Genomic DNA, 19,370 nt, shown 5'->3' on the forward strand with positions numbered 1-19,370 from the left:
ACCTCACAGCGTCAGGGATCTGGGTTTGCTCCCACAGTCCAAAGATGTGCAGGTTCATTGGGTTGGGCATGGGAAATGGGGTTGCAGGGATATGATGGGTCTGGCTGGGATCCTCTTCAGGGGGCTTGTGGTGTAAAATTCCAAGCAGTGGAATGTGGTGAAACGGTTAAGTGCAGGTTCATTGGGTTGGGCATGGGAAATGGGGTTGCAGGGATATGATGGGTCTGGCTGGGATCCTCTTCAGGGGGCTAAATGACCTGTTTGCACATTTTACATATTAAAAGACATCAAGGAACATAAGCATTGATCTAGCTAATTAGTGGAGAAGGCTCAAGGGTCTGAGTAGTTTACTCCCATTTTCTATATTTCTGAGCAGAATAGACTTTCCAGGTGCAGGATAAATAAGACACTTTCCTACATTGCTGACTCTGCTCAAATACCATGCTAACTTGGCCACTAGGTCAGTCTGCTGTCTCACCTCCCATTCCCCCCTCTTTTCTCTTTCTCTCTCTTTCCTTCCCCCCCCACCCCGGACACCTTGGTAGAATTATCAGCGTCAATAACTACTATCAATACCCAATGCATGTAATTGAAAAGTCATTGTTAAGACAGGATGCTCTAGGGGCCATCAGCTTTCTTCATACTGGAATATACAGCCTCCTTCGTTACTCCTCTTAATTACTAATTCTTGGGAAATTCCTGAACTTCCAGGTTCTGTACATTAGACAGAAAAATAACCGACAAAACATTGGTTGGGAAATTAAGTATTTTCTCCAGAACTGTCGTCCTTCAGAAATCATTCTGCATTTGACAAATATTATCCTGTAACCATCTACTAGGGTCAGCTTCCTCAGTCAGATAAATTAACATACAAACTTATTCATTTACACATAAATAAGTGTTGTGCAGGAAATATCAGACCCACATTGCTAAAATGCTGTTTCTGGTTTGAACTATTGTGACCTTCGTTAACAGCACACATAGCCAGGGGCACTAAACACAACTCCATTCGTTAAAGTTTTGAAATGAAATATTTACTGGAGCATAGCAATTCAATGTTAAATTATAGGCAGCAAAACAGTGAACCAAAGCTGAAGCTTACCAACTTCTTTAAAAAAAAAACTGTTCAAACACTAATTCAGATCATTCCTTTTTATCAGAAAGCTGGAGTTTCAAGTAGTTGGAAACTTTCTGCAAAGTAAATAGTATGTTTACTGCCTCTACTTTGTTGGTGTCATACTCTGGAAAAGTTCAATGTGCTGTTCCAGTGACAGCTATCATTGCACAAAACTGATCAGTAAGACATTCTCTCCCCGGATGAAAAGTTGATTAACATGTCTTTGAGAAACCTGCTGATAATCCACCCTGGGTAAGGATTTCTTTTTCCGTTTCTGTTTTCCTCCTGTCAGTGTCCTGAGCTTCAAGCTTGGTTGTTTGGTGTCTCCCTTTGATCGATCAAGGTCTCCTCCTTCACTCTCTGCAGAGGGGTTTAAGATATCTGAGGTTACCTGTGTAAGTCCACATGTCAGAGTTTTGCTGTCATCCTGTTCAGCATTAGTACCCTCAAACCTTTTGGGTAAATATCCTGTTTGTTCTGTCGATGTGGCACCTGGCTCCTCATCTGCAGATCTTTCTTGTAGTTTCAGCCGATTAAAAAGCTGAATTAGAAAACAAATTTAGTTAACACAATATAATCTATGTAGTGCCCAAAGATAATATAAATCAAACTGAATTCTCAGCTAAATATAATGCAGGTTTAACATGTAAAACCCTATTAATATCCATTAAACACTCTTGGGCAAGGTACAGCATAGTTTAAATACAGATCAGTGGCCCCTCTATGCTGTTTTATAAAATAATTCCGTATGAGGTAAGCACATGTTAAACATAAAAAGTATTAGCACACACCTTATCGAATCGCAACTAAGAATACATATTTAATGCTAAATTGTGTGAGAAACATTGGCAACAGTTAAAACTTCTACTTCACTGCTTTTCTCACTAAAATATACATGACAATAAAAATCATCAACTGAGCTGCAATAGCAACATTTTTCTCTCTCTCCCATGCTGTCTGAGCTACTGAGTATTTTCAGTGTATTGAATCAGCACTACTATCATACTTCATAATATTTAAAGGAAGGTTAAATAAATATCCTTGGAAAGAGAGGGAAGGAGATCATGCAGGGTTCCCACTGCTGAATGTAGAGTCATACAGCATGGAAACAGACCCTCCGGTTCAACCGGTCCATGCTGACCATAATCCCAAACTAAACTCGTCTCATATCCTTCCAAGCCTTTCCTATTCATGTACTTATCCAAATGTCTTTTAAACATTGTAACTGTAGGACAGTAGTCAGGCTGAAGCCACTATGTAATGTGGCACAGGAGGAGGCAGCAGCTTTGGGCTGGGAGAAGGGAGAAAGTTGAGCAAAACGATAGCAAAGTATTTGTCTTCAAAAAAAAGCTCTCGACTTACTCTGCCAACAGTTAATACTGGTTCACTGTAAAAGGCTTTCCCAAGGATAGGTTTCCTGAAGGTCTCATCCACATCCACGAGTGCCTGAATAATGGTGGCAGACAAGACAAATTAACAATGCTTGAGTGCTGCATCTCACATTTGCTGAAATCCTAGAAGCTGTGAAATTACTCATTCTTTCGTGATGGCATTAGGACAAGGAATATACAAACTGCAACCCTACTCAGGATAGCTCAGTGGGCAGCACTGTTGCTGCCTCACAGCACCAGGAACCCAGGTTCAATTGCAGCCTTGGGCATGTCTAGAGTTTGCATGTTCTCCCCGTGTCTGCATGGGTTTCGTCTGGATGCTCGGACTCCTCTTACAATTTAAGAATGAGTAGGTTAGGTGGAATGACCATACTAATCTTGCCCATGGTGTCCAGGGATATGCAGATTAGGAGGTTTAGCCATGGTACATGCAGCTGAAAAATGTGTTGCTGGAAAAGCGCAGCAGGTCAGGCAGCATCCAAAGAGCCCGAAACGTCGATTCTCCTGCTCCTTGGATGCTGCCTGACCTGCTGCGCTTTTCCAGCAACACATTTTTCAGCTCTGATCTCCAGCATCTGCAGTCCTCACTTTCTCCATGGTACATGCAGGGTACAGGATGGGGGGGCGGCAGATCTGAGTTGGATGCTCTTTGGAGGGCTGGTGCTGACTGAATGGGCCCTTTCCACACTAGGGATGTTATGATTCTGACTACAGCAGCTGATGAAGGTAAAACATAACTTAAAATGACATTCAAAAGGAAGGCCAGTTAGCCATCTATGTCATTACTCCCAAAGTTCCTCACAACAGCACCCTCCCCTCACAGCATCTCAGAGTCTACTCCATGTTAAACAGTTTTAGTGCAAAGCAGCACAACACCTTCAGTTCCAAATCTGTCTATCACTGAACTAAAACTCTGTCCCCCTTTCTACCTGCAGTTCATTTACTCATGAGTTTCTAAATTTATGCATTGATCAGGTAACCTCATTTCACTGAGGGAAAGCCCAGGTTGGCCCAGATTGAAGTGATATGCCTTGAAATTTTCCTCTAGGGCTTGTGTCTCACTGACTTTAAACAGGACAACACTCAAAGTGTGGTCTTAAATATTTGTGTATTCCTAATCACAATATTTAATACCTCCTGCTGGAAGGTGCAAGTACACAACATAAACTGGGCTCAGTTATGTAAGTTTTCAGTTAAAATAGCCTGACAACACCCACCGCTGCAAAATGGCATCTTTAGATAGGGAGTAAACTAGGGAAGGAAATACTATAGCTTTGACTCATCTTTGTATGAGGTGCAGAGCAAAGAGGAAGCATTCATTACCATGTTCCAGAACTTGTCGAAGGTCACCAAAAATCCTGAACAGACGCCCCGCAGTCCTTTGAAAGTCCGAATGTGGACATTGACCTTTATCCTGTCCTGAACGCAACGATACAATTCACCCAGTGGGCTGCCTTCATGTACTGAGAACAAAATAAACCATTTCCAGTTATTAATACATTAAAGAGTGCACAACAGCCAGTTAAAAAAATTAAACAACTGCATTATTGCTTGTTGCCACTGGAGGTCATCACAGCTGCAACTGTACAGCAAGAATATCTCCCCGCAACCCCCACCCCCCACCTTGCAGAAAACAAATTCAATATCAGTTCTAACTAGATGGACTTTGCAAGTCTTGCCTTCAATCTAAAGTTACAGCCTCTTTGGAGGATTGGTGAGCACCTGAGAGTCCTTTAGGCAACAAGCCTATTTACAATTGTTTTTGATAACTAAGTGGCAAGTTGATAAGACAATCATCAATAACTATAAAAATGGTGCCATTTATTATTTAAACATAATGCAATCTGGGACCTTGCATTATTTGTGTGGAAACATTGCTCAGGATCTAAGTGTACATTATAAAAAAGCACAACTGGTTACACTCAAGGGTTAAACTGTCTGTAAATGAAAGGATTTGATAGATCTATTTTGCATCAGAAATAAAACTAATAAGTGTAAGATTATTGAAATCCTGCAGATTTAAGGAAGATGAGAGGAAAGAAATATTTACAAGGAATATTCACAGTAGGTCCCAAGATAGTCCACAATTGATAATGCCCTTTTGGAAGGGCAGTGACTGCTTTGTTGGAATACATGGCAGTCTAATTATGCACAAAATCCCACAAAATGTAATGAAATAAAACACCAGATCAACTGCTTTTAGCAATGTGATAAGGGAATGTTTGTCAGGTGACGAATAGCAATCGTCTGTCTTTAGGAAAAAAAGACCCTGGCATTTTATTACGTCCAAGCGATTCAGCAGGCAGGATCTCTAATAAAATAAAGGTCACCTCTTACTTAAATAAAAAATTACTGTCAAACTATAGTGAATTATCAGCCTTGATTATGTACAACCTTCGACGTAGGGACAACTACGGTGGGACACAATGACATAAGTGTACTATTACCTACAAATTTAATGGCCTTGGTTTTGAACTTCTAATTTACAAAGAGGTTCTTCAAAGAAAATTAGCAACTGGAATAAACAGTTAGAAAAACTATTAAAACAAGCATTCTCACTCTCTCTCTCTCTCTCTCTCTCTCTCTCGCCCTGCTACATGCATACCTCTGGTTGAGCAATAACGAAGCAGCCCTGAAAGCGGTCATGGAGGTGTCCATGGCCCACACCATACTGCACTCCTGGCTGGAGGAGGCGAGCTGCTCCTACAGGGAAACAAAGAGCAAAGGTCAGGGCTCGAGATGAACACACAGTCACTGAAACTTTCACAACACAAACACCCACTAACTCTCAACACACACTGTTTCAGACTCTAGCGAGCAGGGACAAAGCACCTTCAGTCTAAGTTAATTCTCAGTTAATTGCATTTTTACCTCAGTAAACCCTTCTCTAAAGGTTACAAGTTACAAGTTCTCCCAGTCTGCTATTCTTCATCCCCAGTATCTTACCTAAGTTTTATTACTGATGTGCAGAGACAGCGAACGCCAAGTTTGGGAACTGAGTCTAATGCAGTCCTCAATTTCCATGTAAACAATTTTTCTCTCCACAAGCTAATGCATATTGGTTGAAAATATAAGTACTGAGACTCTCATCAGGTTCAGGCTACAGTCTGTATCTTTGAGAGTAACCAGTAACAATCACCCGTTAAGTGGCTCAGTGGCACCACGTGGAGGGCAGAGACCCACAAAACACTAAGGAAAAGCTATCAATGTCTTTGTGCACTTCCAGTGAAAGGTGTGTAAAGGGACAATGGACTCAAGTGAATTTGTAAGGCTCAGAATGTAGTTTACTCATTGAGCAAGCTAATAAGATTGTATCTGAGCTTTATTCTGCCTCTGAAAATAGCAGTGTCACATCAATGACAGTGGAGTAGGGACATAGCGCAGTATTATAGTATCATTGAATCCCTACAGTGCAGAAACAGGCCATTCGGCCCAACAAGTCCACACTGACTCTCCAAAGAGCATTCCAACCAGACTCATCCCTCTACCCTATCCCTGTAATTCTGCATTTCCCATGGCTAATCCACTGAATCTACACAACCCTAGTGTGAGTCATACACAGTGCTCATTACAAAGCCTTTATACAAAGCTAATAATTCCTACAGCTGACTAGGCAACACTCTGTTCAATAAACCTTGTGAATTCAACATTATATTATGGAATTTAATTCTACAGATATTCAATTGTTAGCGCAGAGCTTGAATGGTGTTAAACGAACTAGACATTTTTCTCAGCCTTTCATTTCAGGCTAATCCATAGGAATACCATCTATTACAAACACAATCATGGATGTGTCAAAAATAAGCAAAGAGCAGGAGGTTACATGTCATTCCATCAAATAACCAATCAGCATTCGATGGCAATGCCTCCACCAATAATCACGATCCACCTGTCAACCAATCAGCACCCTCTGCTCAGGCTGCACATACAGAGGAACCTCGATTATCTGAAGGACACGGGTGGCCAGTATTTCACTCGGTTAATCCAATTCCGGATAATTGAATGCTGGACACAATAGTTTAGCCAAGCATCGAGACCTTGCAATCTTGCCGGATAATCGAGGTTCCGCTGCATGTTAGTTTTTCTCACAAATTGTTCTGACAAGTGTAAGATGAAAGCTTCAGCAAAATGTTTTCTTTTTTCCAGCAATATACAAACATTACGGCCCCAACTGGAAGCAACACTGGACAAGACAAATTCCAGAGTAAAATCTGGCTTGTTAGAATACAAGGTATATTGTTTCCAATTTGGTTAGCATGGCGGTCAGTCACTGACTATGTGCACACAAGGCTGTCACTGTACTTTTAACAGTACTTTCTTTATATAAAAAAAAGGGAAAAAAAGTAAAACTATAAAACAATTTGAAAGACCTTACTATAAACAGCAAATGGAATGAGCCATTTTCCCTGTAATATCCTTTAGGCACAACCAAAGTGAAGTATCAGTCCTTTCATCACTTTAATATTTCTTATTGAACTGACAAGATTGCAAGGGTTGTGTCTTGTTGGCTTCCTGCACGTCCACCAGATGTGATTCTTTCCATTTCTATCTCTTCCTGAGACACACACACAGGCTACTAATCTGATTGACTACATTGAGATTGCAAATACATCTTAAAATTTCATTCCACAGACTAAAATGTTACCCTTGTCCCTGGCCAACTGTCTTTTGTATAGGTCATAAATGTTCCACTTAGCAAACAACCCAGCAATTATTTCCACTGGCAACTTGCAACATCTAGAGTATGTCACAAGCTTTTTTTTTCATGTTTTATTCACTGAACCAAATTACTTTCTGACCCTTAGAAAAACTCAGAACTTTTTATGATGGTTCCTAATTCAAATTCACTAAAATAATATATTATAAACTTTCACATCATACAAATACATCAGAGTCCTCCTGCCCTCCCTAGGATTTAAGGCTGCTTGTCAGCATGTATTTAGCTTTCATTCTGTAGTATCAGCTACATTCATGATTATTAATAACCACTTGTATTTATACAGTGCCATTAACATGATTAAAATGAAAAATGTTTCATAGAGGCATTATACAACAAATTGTGGCAGTTGAAACACACAAGTAGATTCAGAACAGATAGCCCAAAAGCTTGCTTGGTTTTCAGGCATGTCATAAAGGAGGAAAATACAGCAGAAAGGAAAAGTGGTTAGGCTAGGGTTTGGGGTCTCGGCTACTGAAGACATAGCCACCAATGTCGAAGCAATTACAATCAAGAAGCCAGAACTACTGGAGTACAGATATCTCAGAGTTGTGGGGCTGGAGAAAATTAACTCAATTTGTTTTACTCATTCGTGAGATGTGAGTGTCACTGGCTGGCCAGCATTTATTGCCTATAGCTACCCACCCTTGTGTAGGTGCTGGTGAGCTACCTTCTTGAAATGCTGCAGTCCCTATGCTGTAGGTAGACCCTCAATGTCCTTAGGGTGGATTTTGAAGGAACACTGATATGTTTCCATGTGAGGACAATGAGTGGTTTGGAGGGGAACTTGTAGTTGGTCGTGTTTCCTTCTAAATGGAAGAGGTCACGGGTTTGGAAGGTACTGTTTAAGGATCTCTGGTGAATTTTTGCAGTGCATCTTGTAGCTAGTACACACTGCTGTTAATGAGCGCCAGTGGTAGAGGGAGTGGATGTTTGCAGATGTGGTGTTAATCAAATGGGCTATTTTGATCTGGATGTGTCAAGCTTCTTGAGAGTTGTTGGAGCTGCACTCATCCAGACAAATGGGGAGTATTCCATCACACTTCTGATTTTTGCCTTGTAAATGGTGGACAGGCTTTAGGGAGTCAACAGATGGGTTACTTGCTATACGTTTCCTAGCCTCTGACCTGCTCTTGTAACCACAGTATTGAGGAGTCACGAATGGTGCTGAACATGGTGAAATCATTAGCGAACATCCTCACTTCTGACCTAATGATGAACAGAAGGTCATTGATAAAGCAGTTGAAGATGACTGGGCCTAGAATACTATCCTGAGGAACTCCTGCAGAGATGTTCTGGAGCTGAGATAACTGACCTCAAACTGACCTCACAACCATCTTCCTATGTGTCAGATATAACTCCAGCTAGCAGAGAGTTTGTCTCCGATACCCATTCAAACGCAGATTGATATCAAGGGCTGTCATGCCTCCATCACCTCTGGAACTCAGCTGTTTTGTCCCTGTTTGAACCAAGGCTGTAATGAGGTCAGGAGCTGCGTGACCCTGGCAGAGCCCAAACTAGGCATCACTGAGCAGGTTATCATTGAGCAGGGGCTGCTTGATAGGACTGCTGATGACAGCTCCCATCATTTTACTGATGATAGAGAGTATACTGATGGCATGGTAACTGACCAGGTTGGATTTGTCTTGCTTTTTGTTAACAAGACATACCTTGACAATTTTCCACATTGTCGGGTAGATGCCAGTGATGTAACTATACTGGAACAGCTTGGCTACGGGAGCAGCAAGTCTTCAGTACTACGCTAGAATGTTGTCAGGACTCATTGCCTTTGAAATATCCAGTGCCTCCAACCATTTCTTGATATAATATAAGGGGAATCGAATTGGCTGAAGACTGGTATCTGTGATGCTGGGGACCACTGGAGGTGGCTGGGATGGATCATCTCCATTTGGCACTTCTGGCTAAAGACTGCGGAGAATGCTTCAGCCTTATCTTTTGCACTGATGTGTTGGGCTCTTCCATCACCGAGAACTGGGGCCATTTGTGGAGTCTCCTCCCCTAGTGAGTTGTTTAATTCTACCACCATTCACGATCAGATGCAGCAGGTCTGCAGAGCTGAGATCACTTAGCTCAATCACTTGTTGCTTTAGAGGGGTGAGACCGTAAGAGATCTAAAACAAAATTTAAGTTGTGGTATTGCTGCACTAGGAACCAATGCAGTTAAGTGAGTTCAGAACAAATAGATGCACAGGATTTGCAGCTAGTTAGGATTTGGTACCTGAGCTTTAGATAATCTCAAATTTACAGAGTACAAAATATGGGACACCAGCTAGAAGTACAATAGAATGGTTAAGTCTGAGGGTTTCAGCAACAGGCAGTTGGAAACAGGCAATGTTATGGAGCTGGAAACAGGTATTCTTATTTACAGTGTAGGTACCTGCTCAGGTACATTAATTAAATTGCAGTCTGGTTTAGCCTCAGCTAGTTGCTGAAGAGAATGGTCAAATCAGTGGCAAGAATCAAAGACAATAAGTATTAGAGATTCATTTATGACGCAGGGGAAGCATCAGGTATTGAACTGCCTCCTCCTGCTTCTGTGTTCCTAAGCCAACTGACAAATCATATCCACGCCAGCAATATAGTATACGTTCAGTCTAATCCCATTTTCTAGATTTTAGTGCTGTCACCTTCAAGGTCCAAGTATTTTTTTAAACTGTGATGAAGGTTTCTACCTTTGCCTTATTTTCAGGCAGTGAATTCAGGCATCCCTCACTGCCTGATTCTCCATCCCTACCAACATCCCCAGAAACCAATCTGCTCCGTGCCCTTTCCAATATGATTGTATTCTCCCTGCAATGTGGTGACCAGAACACTATGCAGTATTCCAGCTGTGGCCCAAGTAGTTTTTTAATACAGTTCCAGGATTACTTCCCTGCTCTCATATTTTGTGTCTCTGCAAATAAAGCAAAGTATCCCCTATCTACCAATCACCTCCACATCTCCCTTTCACACTCTCCTCCTATAGGACACTGCTTAAAACCTACTAACCTTGAGAGATCTGTGGACATGTACCCAAAGATCCTTACTGTTCCTCTCCACTTCTCAGACCACCTATACTAGTCCCTGCTTTTTGCACTAAGCCCATAGTCTTCAATGTTATGACAAATAGTTACACGGCCATCATTAGGCTCATAATTCTAGGTTTTAATACCTCTACTAAATCTTCCCTTGGCCTTTCTTCCTGAAAGAAAACAACTTCCAATTTCACTGATCTCTCCTAGCACTGGGGATACACAACTTCACAACACTTAATAATCAGAAACTCCTAATCAATCAAGGTGCACACAAGCTTCTGCTTTCAAGCCAACTATGTTTTCGAGCCAACTTCTGGTGCAAGCCAAACTCGATATTTTCACTGGCCTTAAACATTTGCAATCAACCTAAACCCACCATATCTGATCAGGAAACCAAACTACGGAAAGAAATATGGATTGTTTATTTCAAATATTAATCCAACTATATATACTAGATCCAGTGCTAAATGAAAATGCTCGTCATTTGCAAATGGATACTTTTAATCCTCTTAGTATCTCTATACAGGTACATAATGATAAAATATCGGAGTTTATGGTGGTGAGATAGAGCTGGGTATTGTTACGAGGAAGGTGAACACTAACAATGCCTTTTCAGTAGGCTGTAGAGAAGCAGATGAGAAAAAGGAGGGATCCAAAGATAGATCCCTAGGAGTCAGAGGTAACTGCACATGAATGGGAATAAAATCCATCGATAGCAATTCTCTGGCTATGATTAGGCAGACAAGAACAGAACCAAGCCAGCGCAGTCACAGCCAACTGGCAGCTAATGAAGACACAATAGAGCATGGTGCAGCTAACTGCAGGAAGGTCCAGAAGGATGAAGATGGATTGGTCACCTTTATCATAATTAAAGAGGATGTAACCTTTTGATAGCAACTATTTTGGTACTTATCAAAGCTCCACTCTGAATGACAACTTTATTTTTATTTACTTGATAACATTAAGATTCACATCTAATTATAGGCTCAGATCTTTTTCCTCAGGCATAAGTACCACACTAATATAAAATAGCATATCATAGCCCAAGGCATCCTAGTCAATACACTGCTCTTGTAGATGTAAATATTATGTCTAAATGCACTTCCCGCCAAGATTCTCTACTCTAAGCTCATATGTCTATGTTTATGATGGAAACAGCTTGTAAACATGCCACACTGTGAAACATCCTGCCCTAATGGAAGCATTGTGGTTTATAAAATCATGAGAGGCGCAGAGAAGATGAACAGTCAAGGTCTTTTCCCCAGAATAGAGGAGTCCAAAATGAGAGGGCATAGGTTAAAGGTGAGAGAGGAAAGATTTAAGAGAAAGCTGAGGGGCAATCTTTTTTTTAACAAGGGGTAGCATGTAAATGGAATGAACTGCCGCAGATAGTAGTAGAAGGGAGTACAATTACAACATTTAAAAGACGTTTGGATAAGTATATGAATAGGAAAGGGTTAGAAGGATATGGGCCAAATGCAGGCCCACCTCGGTTATCCAAGCGACATGGGAGGGGAGTATTTTTTTCAGATAATCGAATGTTCGGATAATCAAATGTTTGGATAACACAGTTTGCCCAAGCATCGTGATCTTGAGATCTTGTTTGAATAATTTGAAATTCGGATAACCAAGGTTTTACTGTAGTTCGATTTAAGAAACCTGGTCAGTATGGATGAGATGAACTGATGGGTCTATTTCCATGCTGCATGTCTCGACTGTAAAAAGGCTCCAATTATAGCATGACATTCACAAAGTAGTGCCCAACCAGTACCATTCCACTGGCTGAACTTGTCCTCCCCCTTAACAACTTCTCCTTCCAATCCTCCCACTTCCTCCAAACCAAAGGGGTAGCCATGGGCACCCACATGGGCCCCAGCTATGCCTGCCTCTTTGTCGGGTATGTGGAACAATCCATCTTCCACACCTACGCCGGCACCAACCCCACCTGTTCCTCTGCTACATCGGTGCTACCTCGTGCTTCCACGAGGAAGTTGAACAGTTCATCAACTTCACTAACACCTTTCACCCCGACCTCAAATTCACCTGTACCATCTCGGACACCTGTCTCCCCTTCCTGGATCTCTCCATCTCCATCCCCAGTGACCAACTCCCACAGCTACCTAGACTACACCTCCTCCCACCCTATCTCCTGTAAAAATGCCATTCCTTAAACCACAATTACTCCACCTCCACCACCTCTGTTCCCAGGATGACCAATTCCACCGTAGAAAATCCCAGATGTCCTCCTCCTTCCAAGATCGCATTTTCCCTTCCCACATGGTCGACGATGCCCTCCAGTGCGTTTCCTCCGCTTGACGCACCACTGCCCCTGAACCCTATCCCTCCCAATGCAACAAGGACAGAATCCCCAGACCTCACCTTCCACCTCACCAACCTCCACATACATCACATCATCCTTCGCCACTTCCACCTCCTAAAAGCAGACCCCATTACTAGATATATTTTTCCCTCCCCACTCCTATTAGTGTTCCGGAGAGACTATTCCCTCTGCGATTCCCTCGTCAAATCCATGCTCCCCTCCAGCCCACACCCCACTCCCGACACCTTCCCCTGCCACCACAGGAAGAGCAAAACCTGCGCCCACACCACTCCCCTCACCTTCATTTAAGGCCTGAAAGGATCCTTCCAATTAGACGGAAATTTACCTGTACCATCACCAATGTCATCTACTGTATACATTGCATCTGATATGATCTCCTCTACAGATGGGGGCGACAGGACGCCTACTTGCAGATCATTTCACAGAATTTCTCTGGGACACCCACACCAACCAACCCCACTGCCCTGTGGATGAATACTTCAATTCCCTCTCCCAATCCATCAAGGACATGCAGGTCCTGGGCCTCCTCCATCGCCAAACCATTACCACCTGAAGCCTGGAGGAAGAATGCCTCATATTCTGCCTTGGGACTCTGCAACCACACGGGATCAATGTGGATTTCAACAGTTTCCTCATTTTCCCTCCCCCTCACATTACCTCAGTCCCAAGCTTCCAAATTGGCACGATCCTCCTGACCTGTCCATCACCTTTCCCAACTATCCACTCCACACTCCTCTCCAACCTATCACCTTCACCCTCACCTCCATCTACCTATTGTATTTTCAGCTACCTTCCCCCCAACCTCAATCCCCTCCCATTTATCTCCTAGCCCCCCAGCTCACAAACCTCATTCCTGATGAAGGGCTTATGCCTGAAACGTCGATTCTTCTGCTCCTCGGATGCTGCCTGACCTGCTGAGTTTTTCCAGAACCACACTCTCTAATTTGACAAAGCTAGGCTGATTATACACATGGACATTTGAGTTTACAGTGGAAATGTCAAATAAGGATAGAATTCTAGCTTTAAAACAGAAAGCAAATTATTTTATTTACCCTGACCTCCAACCTCAGATCACTTCACAAGGGTCTTTTTGCAACATATAAGCAATTAATTGGGAGTGCAGTCATCATTTTTATACATTTGAACTCAGCAAAATGTAACATGATGAATAACTGGTTAGTCTGCCTTTTCACTGTTTTGATGTGGAGTTCATGAATGCGACACAAGGGTACATTGAATCTGAACCATCCAAAAAACAAAATGAGCCTTGGATTAATATTTCTTGCAAAACTGAGCATCCCACAATGTCACCAGCAGAGCACCAACTGAATCACTCTACTGAAGTAGACGGCAATACACTGCTGGAACAGACAACGTCAATACCACAATAAAGCTTACGGCCAAGAAACAGGTAACAGAGGTGACAATAAGTCCGGGTTTTAAGAGCTTTTCAAGATGGAGAAAAAAAGCTGAGAGGTGAAACGGTAAAGGCTAGAACTCCAACATAAGGCTAAAGTTATGAATATGCTGTCAATGAGTGATGCATGAAGGAATGAGAAGACACAAAAGATCAAAGTTAAGACGACAGAAGAATGCAGCAGACAATGATATTGGAGTTTGCAGAGATAGGGCGAGGCAAGGACATGGACCCTCTCTTGCTCAAAAAGGAGTTTAAATCATCTATAATGCAATTGAGGATTTGTTCACAGGGAGTATATTTAATGGTTATAATTATTATATGGTTCTTCGCTTGCCAAGCACAATAATTAGGAGTTCATAGTACATTGGGATATAATTGAAATTCTATCGTAATCCAGTCCCTCACTCTGTCTGTGCAGCACTTAGAATTACATAAAATGTAGACCACAGAATCAGGCCACTTGTTCAAAATTGATCTATACCAGAGCTTTTGCCTGACATAAGCTCCTTCCCTGCTTATTTCACCTAACCCACACTTACCCAAAGGTGGCCTACTTACAGGTTCCATTTGATTAAAGGTTATTTCTCTCCTGTATTTGTTTCTAAGACCAAACCTTGCACAGATGTGGCCTGACCAATGCTCCATACAAGGTCAACAAAACATTATTACTTTTGTATTCCATTCTTGTTTCAATAAGGGACTAGGATTCTATTTGCCTTCCTATCCCTTGCTGCACCTGAATACTAACCCTTTTTTTTCTCATGACCAGGAATTCCAAATCCCCATCTACATCCGGACTCTGGGATCTCTATATGCAGCTTTTCTATCCTTCCTGTCAGAGTGGACATGATCAATTTTTTCCCCCACGCCAAATTGTTATGCACTAACCTTTGTAAATCCCTTTACAGACTTTATATCCTCTTCACAACTTACCTTTTAAACCTATCTTTATGTCATCATTTAGTAAGCATAAAGTCACCAATAATAACTTGTAAATAACTGAGGGCCCAACATTGGTTCCTGTGGCATATCATTCACATCGAGCCAACCTGAAACTAGCAATCCGTGCTCCCTCTCTGTCCTTATTAGCCAAACAATCCTCAATCCATGCTAATAGGTTGTTTCTTACACCATGAGTGCTTATTTTTTCATAGTATCCTTTGATGTGGCACTTTGTCAGATACCTTCTGGAAACTGAAGTACCGTGAGACAAGTATGATGAAAAACAACGTTATTGAAGCTTTTTATCTCGGTGGGCAAATGTATTCTGCTTGGTAGAAAACAATGCCCAAAGTCTGGAGGTTACCAGGCAGACAAGCACTATGCTTGTTTAACTCAACAAAATAGGTGGTGACCATTATCTGACTCATTTCTTTGGGAAATGCCTTGACCAATCAGGGACAACCTACTGGTTTAAGAGTAAACAAAGCCTGGCTGTTAACTTCAACCAGTATTGGGGAGACAGGATTTGAGTTACTTGCTGCAAAATTCCTAGTCCCTGAACTGTTTCTTGTAGCCACAGTATTTGTACAGCTAGTCAATTTCAGTTCAATTTCTTCACTGCTCTCCAGTGATCACTGTTCCAGGGTCTATAAAACAGTCCAGAGATGATTTTTTTTTTATCTGAAACACACAAAACAAAAACTTAGCAGGACTGGCAACACCTGTGGTGGGGAAAATAGTGTTAACGCTCCAAATCCAGTGACCCTTCTTCAGAACCGTTCTGAAGGAGGATCACTGGACTCAAAACGTTAATTCCATTTTCTCTCCACAGATGCTACGAGACCTGCTGAACTTCTCCAGTAATTTCTATTTTTGTGTGTTTCATATTTCAACATTCACAGTTCTTTGTTTTATTATAGCTATTTTTTTTTCCATTTACTATTTCTCATCTTTACCCAAACTGATTCTACACCCTCCACTCCAGAACTAAAATAAACTCGTTTTGTCCAATGTAATGGTGCCATTCTTAATTACCAAAGCTCCACATCCTGAACTACACTTACCCCCTATGTTTTTTTTTCCTAGCTTCCTAATGTCATGCACCGTAGAATATTCAGGTCCTAATCTTCATCATTACGGATACATAGTTACAAAATGACAATCAGATCAAATACATTTATTTCCATTTTAAACTTCAATTCATGCCTTCCTATGAACTGGAAACCTTTACCTGCATCACTCTGAACCCCTCCAATTTACAAGGATGTTGCCAAGGTTGGAGTTACAGGGAGAGGCTGAATAGGCTGGGGATGTTTTCCCTGGAGCATCAGAGGCTGAAAGGTGACTTTATAGAGGTTTATAAAAGCATGAGGGGCATGGATAGGGTAAATAGACAAGGGCTGTTCCCTGGGGCAGGGGTGGTCCAGAACTGGAAGACATAGGTTTAGAGTAAGAGGGGAAAGATATAAAAGGGACCGAAGGGGCAACTTTTTCACGCAGAGTGTGGTGCGTGTACGGAATGAGCTGCCAGAGGAAATGGTGGAGGCTGGTACAATTACAGCATTTAAAAGGCATCTGTATGGATGTATGAATAGGAAGGGTTTAGACAGATATGGGCCAATTACTACAAATGGGACTAGATTAATTTAGGATATCTGGTTGGTATGGATGAGTTGGACGGAAAGGTCTGTTTCCGTGCTGTACACCTTGATAACTTTAATTAGTTTCTAAAAATACAACCTGGAGAAAGTAGGACCGCAGATGCTAGAGAGTCAGAGTCAAACACTGGAAAAACACAGGTCAGTAGCAGGAGAGTCAACATTTCGCAAGTAAGCCCTTTATCCTGAGGAAGAGCTTATGCCCGAAATGTTGACTCGCCTGCTCCTTGGATGCTGCCTGACCTACTGTGTTTTTCCAGTGCCACACTTTTCAACTCTAAAAACACACCCAGCCTGTTGAACTTTTCATAACAGATATAAAATGAATTCCAGTACCATCTGTATCAATCCAATTTTTGCCTCCACATGTTTCTTTTTACTACAAATGTCATGTGTAGTCAACATTCCACACAGGTTTAACGTAACTTCATGGTCTGAGGAAGGGTCACTGGACCCGAAACATTGACTCTGATTTCTCTGCACAAATGCTGCCACACCTGCTAAACTTTTCCAGCAACTTCTGTCTTTGAGGTAACTTTGCTTCTCAGTCTTATCCTTGAAACGAGGCAATTTTGGATGATTAAATTATTTTGTTAGCCTCTGCTCTTGCTCTTAATGTTGTGGAGGTGCCAGTGTTGGACTGGGGTGGACGAAGTTAAAAATCACACAACACCAGGTTACAGTCTAGCACTGTTGTTGTTGTGTTGCCAGAGTCTTCCATAGGGACTGCTCTGCCATGAGAGACAGAAGCGACTGGTGGTGATTTAACCTGAGGGTCACCAGAGCTCAGGTGAGGGAAGAGGTTGAGGGATTACAGAGGAACCTCGATTATCCGAACAAGTCTTGGCTAAACTGTGTTATCCAGTATTCGATTATCCGAACATTCATTTACCTGAACACGATACTCCCCGCCCACGTCATTCGGATATTCGAGGTTCCTCTGTATGTGGAAGTGCAAGCTTTCGGAGTGCTGTCCCTTCCTCTGTACTTCCAAATAAACCTGCTGGACTATATAGAGAGGGTGGTGTGTGGGTGGAATGAGCTGCCAGAGGAAGTACTGGACGCTGGTACAATTACAGCATTTAAAAGGCATCTGGATGGGGACATGAATAGGAGGGTTTAGAGGGATATGGGTAGAGTGCTGCCAAAAAGAGACTAGATTAGGGTTAGGATATCTGGGCGGCACGGATGAGTTGGAGGGAAGGGTCTGTTTCCGTGCTGTACATCTCTATGAATCTATAACCTGGGTGTCTGATTTTTAACCTTGCTCTTAATTTGAGATCCCTTGCCGTTCCTTTGCCCGGTCTGGGCTCACTTCCCAACTTGATTCCCTGATCCCACCCTCGAGTGGGATCCTTATAAATCCAAATGTGTGCGCACACACACACACACACACACACAGATGACCCAGGGGCCCCTCTCCATCCCCGGGCTCGGTTACTCACGGGACATCCGGGTCAGCACATTCTTCGGGGCCCGCTCCCTCCTGAGGGGCCTGGGCCTCTCCTCGCTGCCCTGCTCGGCCACCATCAGCTTCTTGAGGCGCTCGATCCTGTCGGGGTCCGGGGGAGGCCTGGCGGCGGTGCGGCGGCGCCCGCGGGCCTGGACCTGGGCCGGGGCCGGGTCCCCGGGCTCACGTTCCCGCGGCCGCCGCCTCAGGAAGCTCTGGTACTCGGCGATGTTGTTGAAGGTGCGCACGTTGGGGAAAGGCAGCGGCGGCGGCGGGCTGCTGTACAGCGCCAGGTACGGGTCGAAACGCGGCGAGCTGACATTCAGCCGCCCGTCCCCGTCTTCCTCCTGCTCGTCCGGGTCGGGCTCCGAGCTCCCGGCCCCGGCCTCCGCCATGTCCCAGCGCTTCGCCACCACCAGCTGCGGAGATAGGGCACTTTCACCAGCCGCCATCTTTGGCTCCGCTCGCGCTCGGCATTGTGGGACGGAAACGGAACGCTGGAGAATGGCAACACCATCGAGCCAGAGAGATGGGCAGCAGGGGAACGGAGCTTTCGGTCCAACTCGCCCTTACCGACCGGTCATCCCAGACTAATCTGGCCCCTCTTGCCAGCACTTGGCCCACATCCCTCCAAACCCTGCCTATTCGTGTACCCATCCTGATGCCTTTTAAATGTCGTAATTGTACCAGCCTCCACCGTTTTCTCTGGCAACTCATTCCATATACGCACCACTCTGTGTGAAAAAGTTACCCCTTAGGTCCCTTTGAACTCATTCCATCCCCCCCCCCCCCCCCCGAACCTACGCCCTCTAGTCCTAGACACCCCAACCCAAGGAAAAGCCCTGTCTATTTACCCTATCCATACCCCTCATGATTTTGTAAACCTATGGGAAAATAGCCCCAGCCTAGTGTCTATGAAGCATTTAGGTGTTCTTCAGAGTCACACACTGGACTCAAAATGTTAACTCTCTTCCCCTCTCCACAGATGATGAGTTTCTCCAACACTTTCTATGTTTCTGCTGATTTCCAGCATCTGCAGTGTTTTGCTTTTATTACCTGGACTCAAAATGTTAACTGTGTTCCCCTCTCCACAGTTGCTGCCAGATCTGGTGAGTTTCTCCAGCACTTTTTGTTTTGATTTTTAGATTTCCAGAATCCACAATATGTTGCTTTTTTTCTGAGCATTGTGTGACCCTCTCCACCTCAACTCAGGATTTGTTTTTCAGACAGGAAAGCAATAGCCTTGTCGTATTATTACTGGAGTGTTAATCCAGATAACGGTCTGAGGACTCAGGTTCA

General features: G+C 43.1%; 1 protein-coding gene across 1 annotated transcript; it reads right to left on the reverse strand.

Annotated features, from left to right (window-relative positions):
• Positions 1 to 575: 575 nt before the first annotated feature.
• Positions 576 to 18,740, reverse strand: lsm11 (LSM11, U7 small nuclear RNA associated). The gene is made up of 4 exons (XM_043703981.1): positions 18,067 to 18,740; positions 3,832 to 3,971; positions 2,480 to 2,563; positions 576 to 1,658 (listed from the first exon to the last, which is right to left on the reverse strand). The coding sequence occupies exons 1-4, from the start codon at positions 18,521 to 18,523 to the stop codon at positions 1,278 to 1,280; spliced, it is 1,062 nt and encodes a 353-aa protein (XP_043559916.1). The 5' UTR covers positions 18,524 to 18,740; the 3' UTR covers positions 576 to 1,277.
• Positions 18,741 to 19,370: the final 630 nt, after the last annotated feature.

Source organism: Chiloscyllium plagiosum, chromosome 14 (assembly GCF_004010195.1).
Source record: "Chiloscyllium plagiosum isolate BGI_BamShark_2017 chromosome 14, ASM401019v2, whole genome shotgun sequence".
Classification (NCBI taxonomy): Eukaryota; Metazoa; Chordata; class Chondrichthyes; order Orectolobiformes; family Hemiscylliidae; genus Chiloscyllium; species Chiloscyllium plagiosum.

Bases quoted from the DNA above. Each gene is read 5' to 3' on its own strand.
- lsm11 (XM_043703981.1), bottom strand. From the start codon at position 18,523: ATGGCGGCTGGTGAAAGTGCCCTATCTCCGCAGCTGGTGGTGGCGAAG. The intron at 3,972-18,066 runs GTGAGTAACCGA...TTTTGTTCTCAG, and splicing joins TGTGCTGACCCGGATGTCCC to TACATGAAGGCAGCCCACTG. The intron at 2,564-3,831 runs GTAATGAATGCT...ACCATTATTCAG, and splicing joins TCGACAAGTTCTGGAACATG to GCACTCGTGGATGTGGATGA.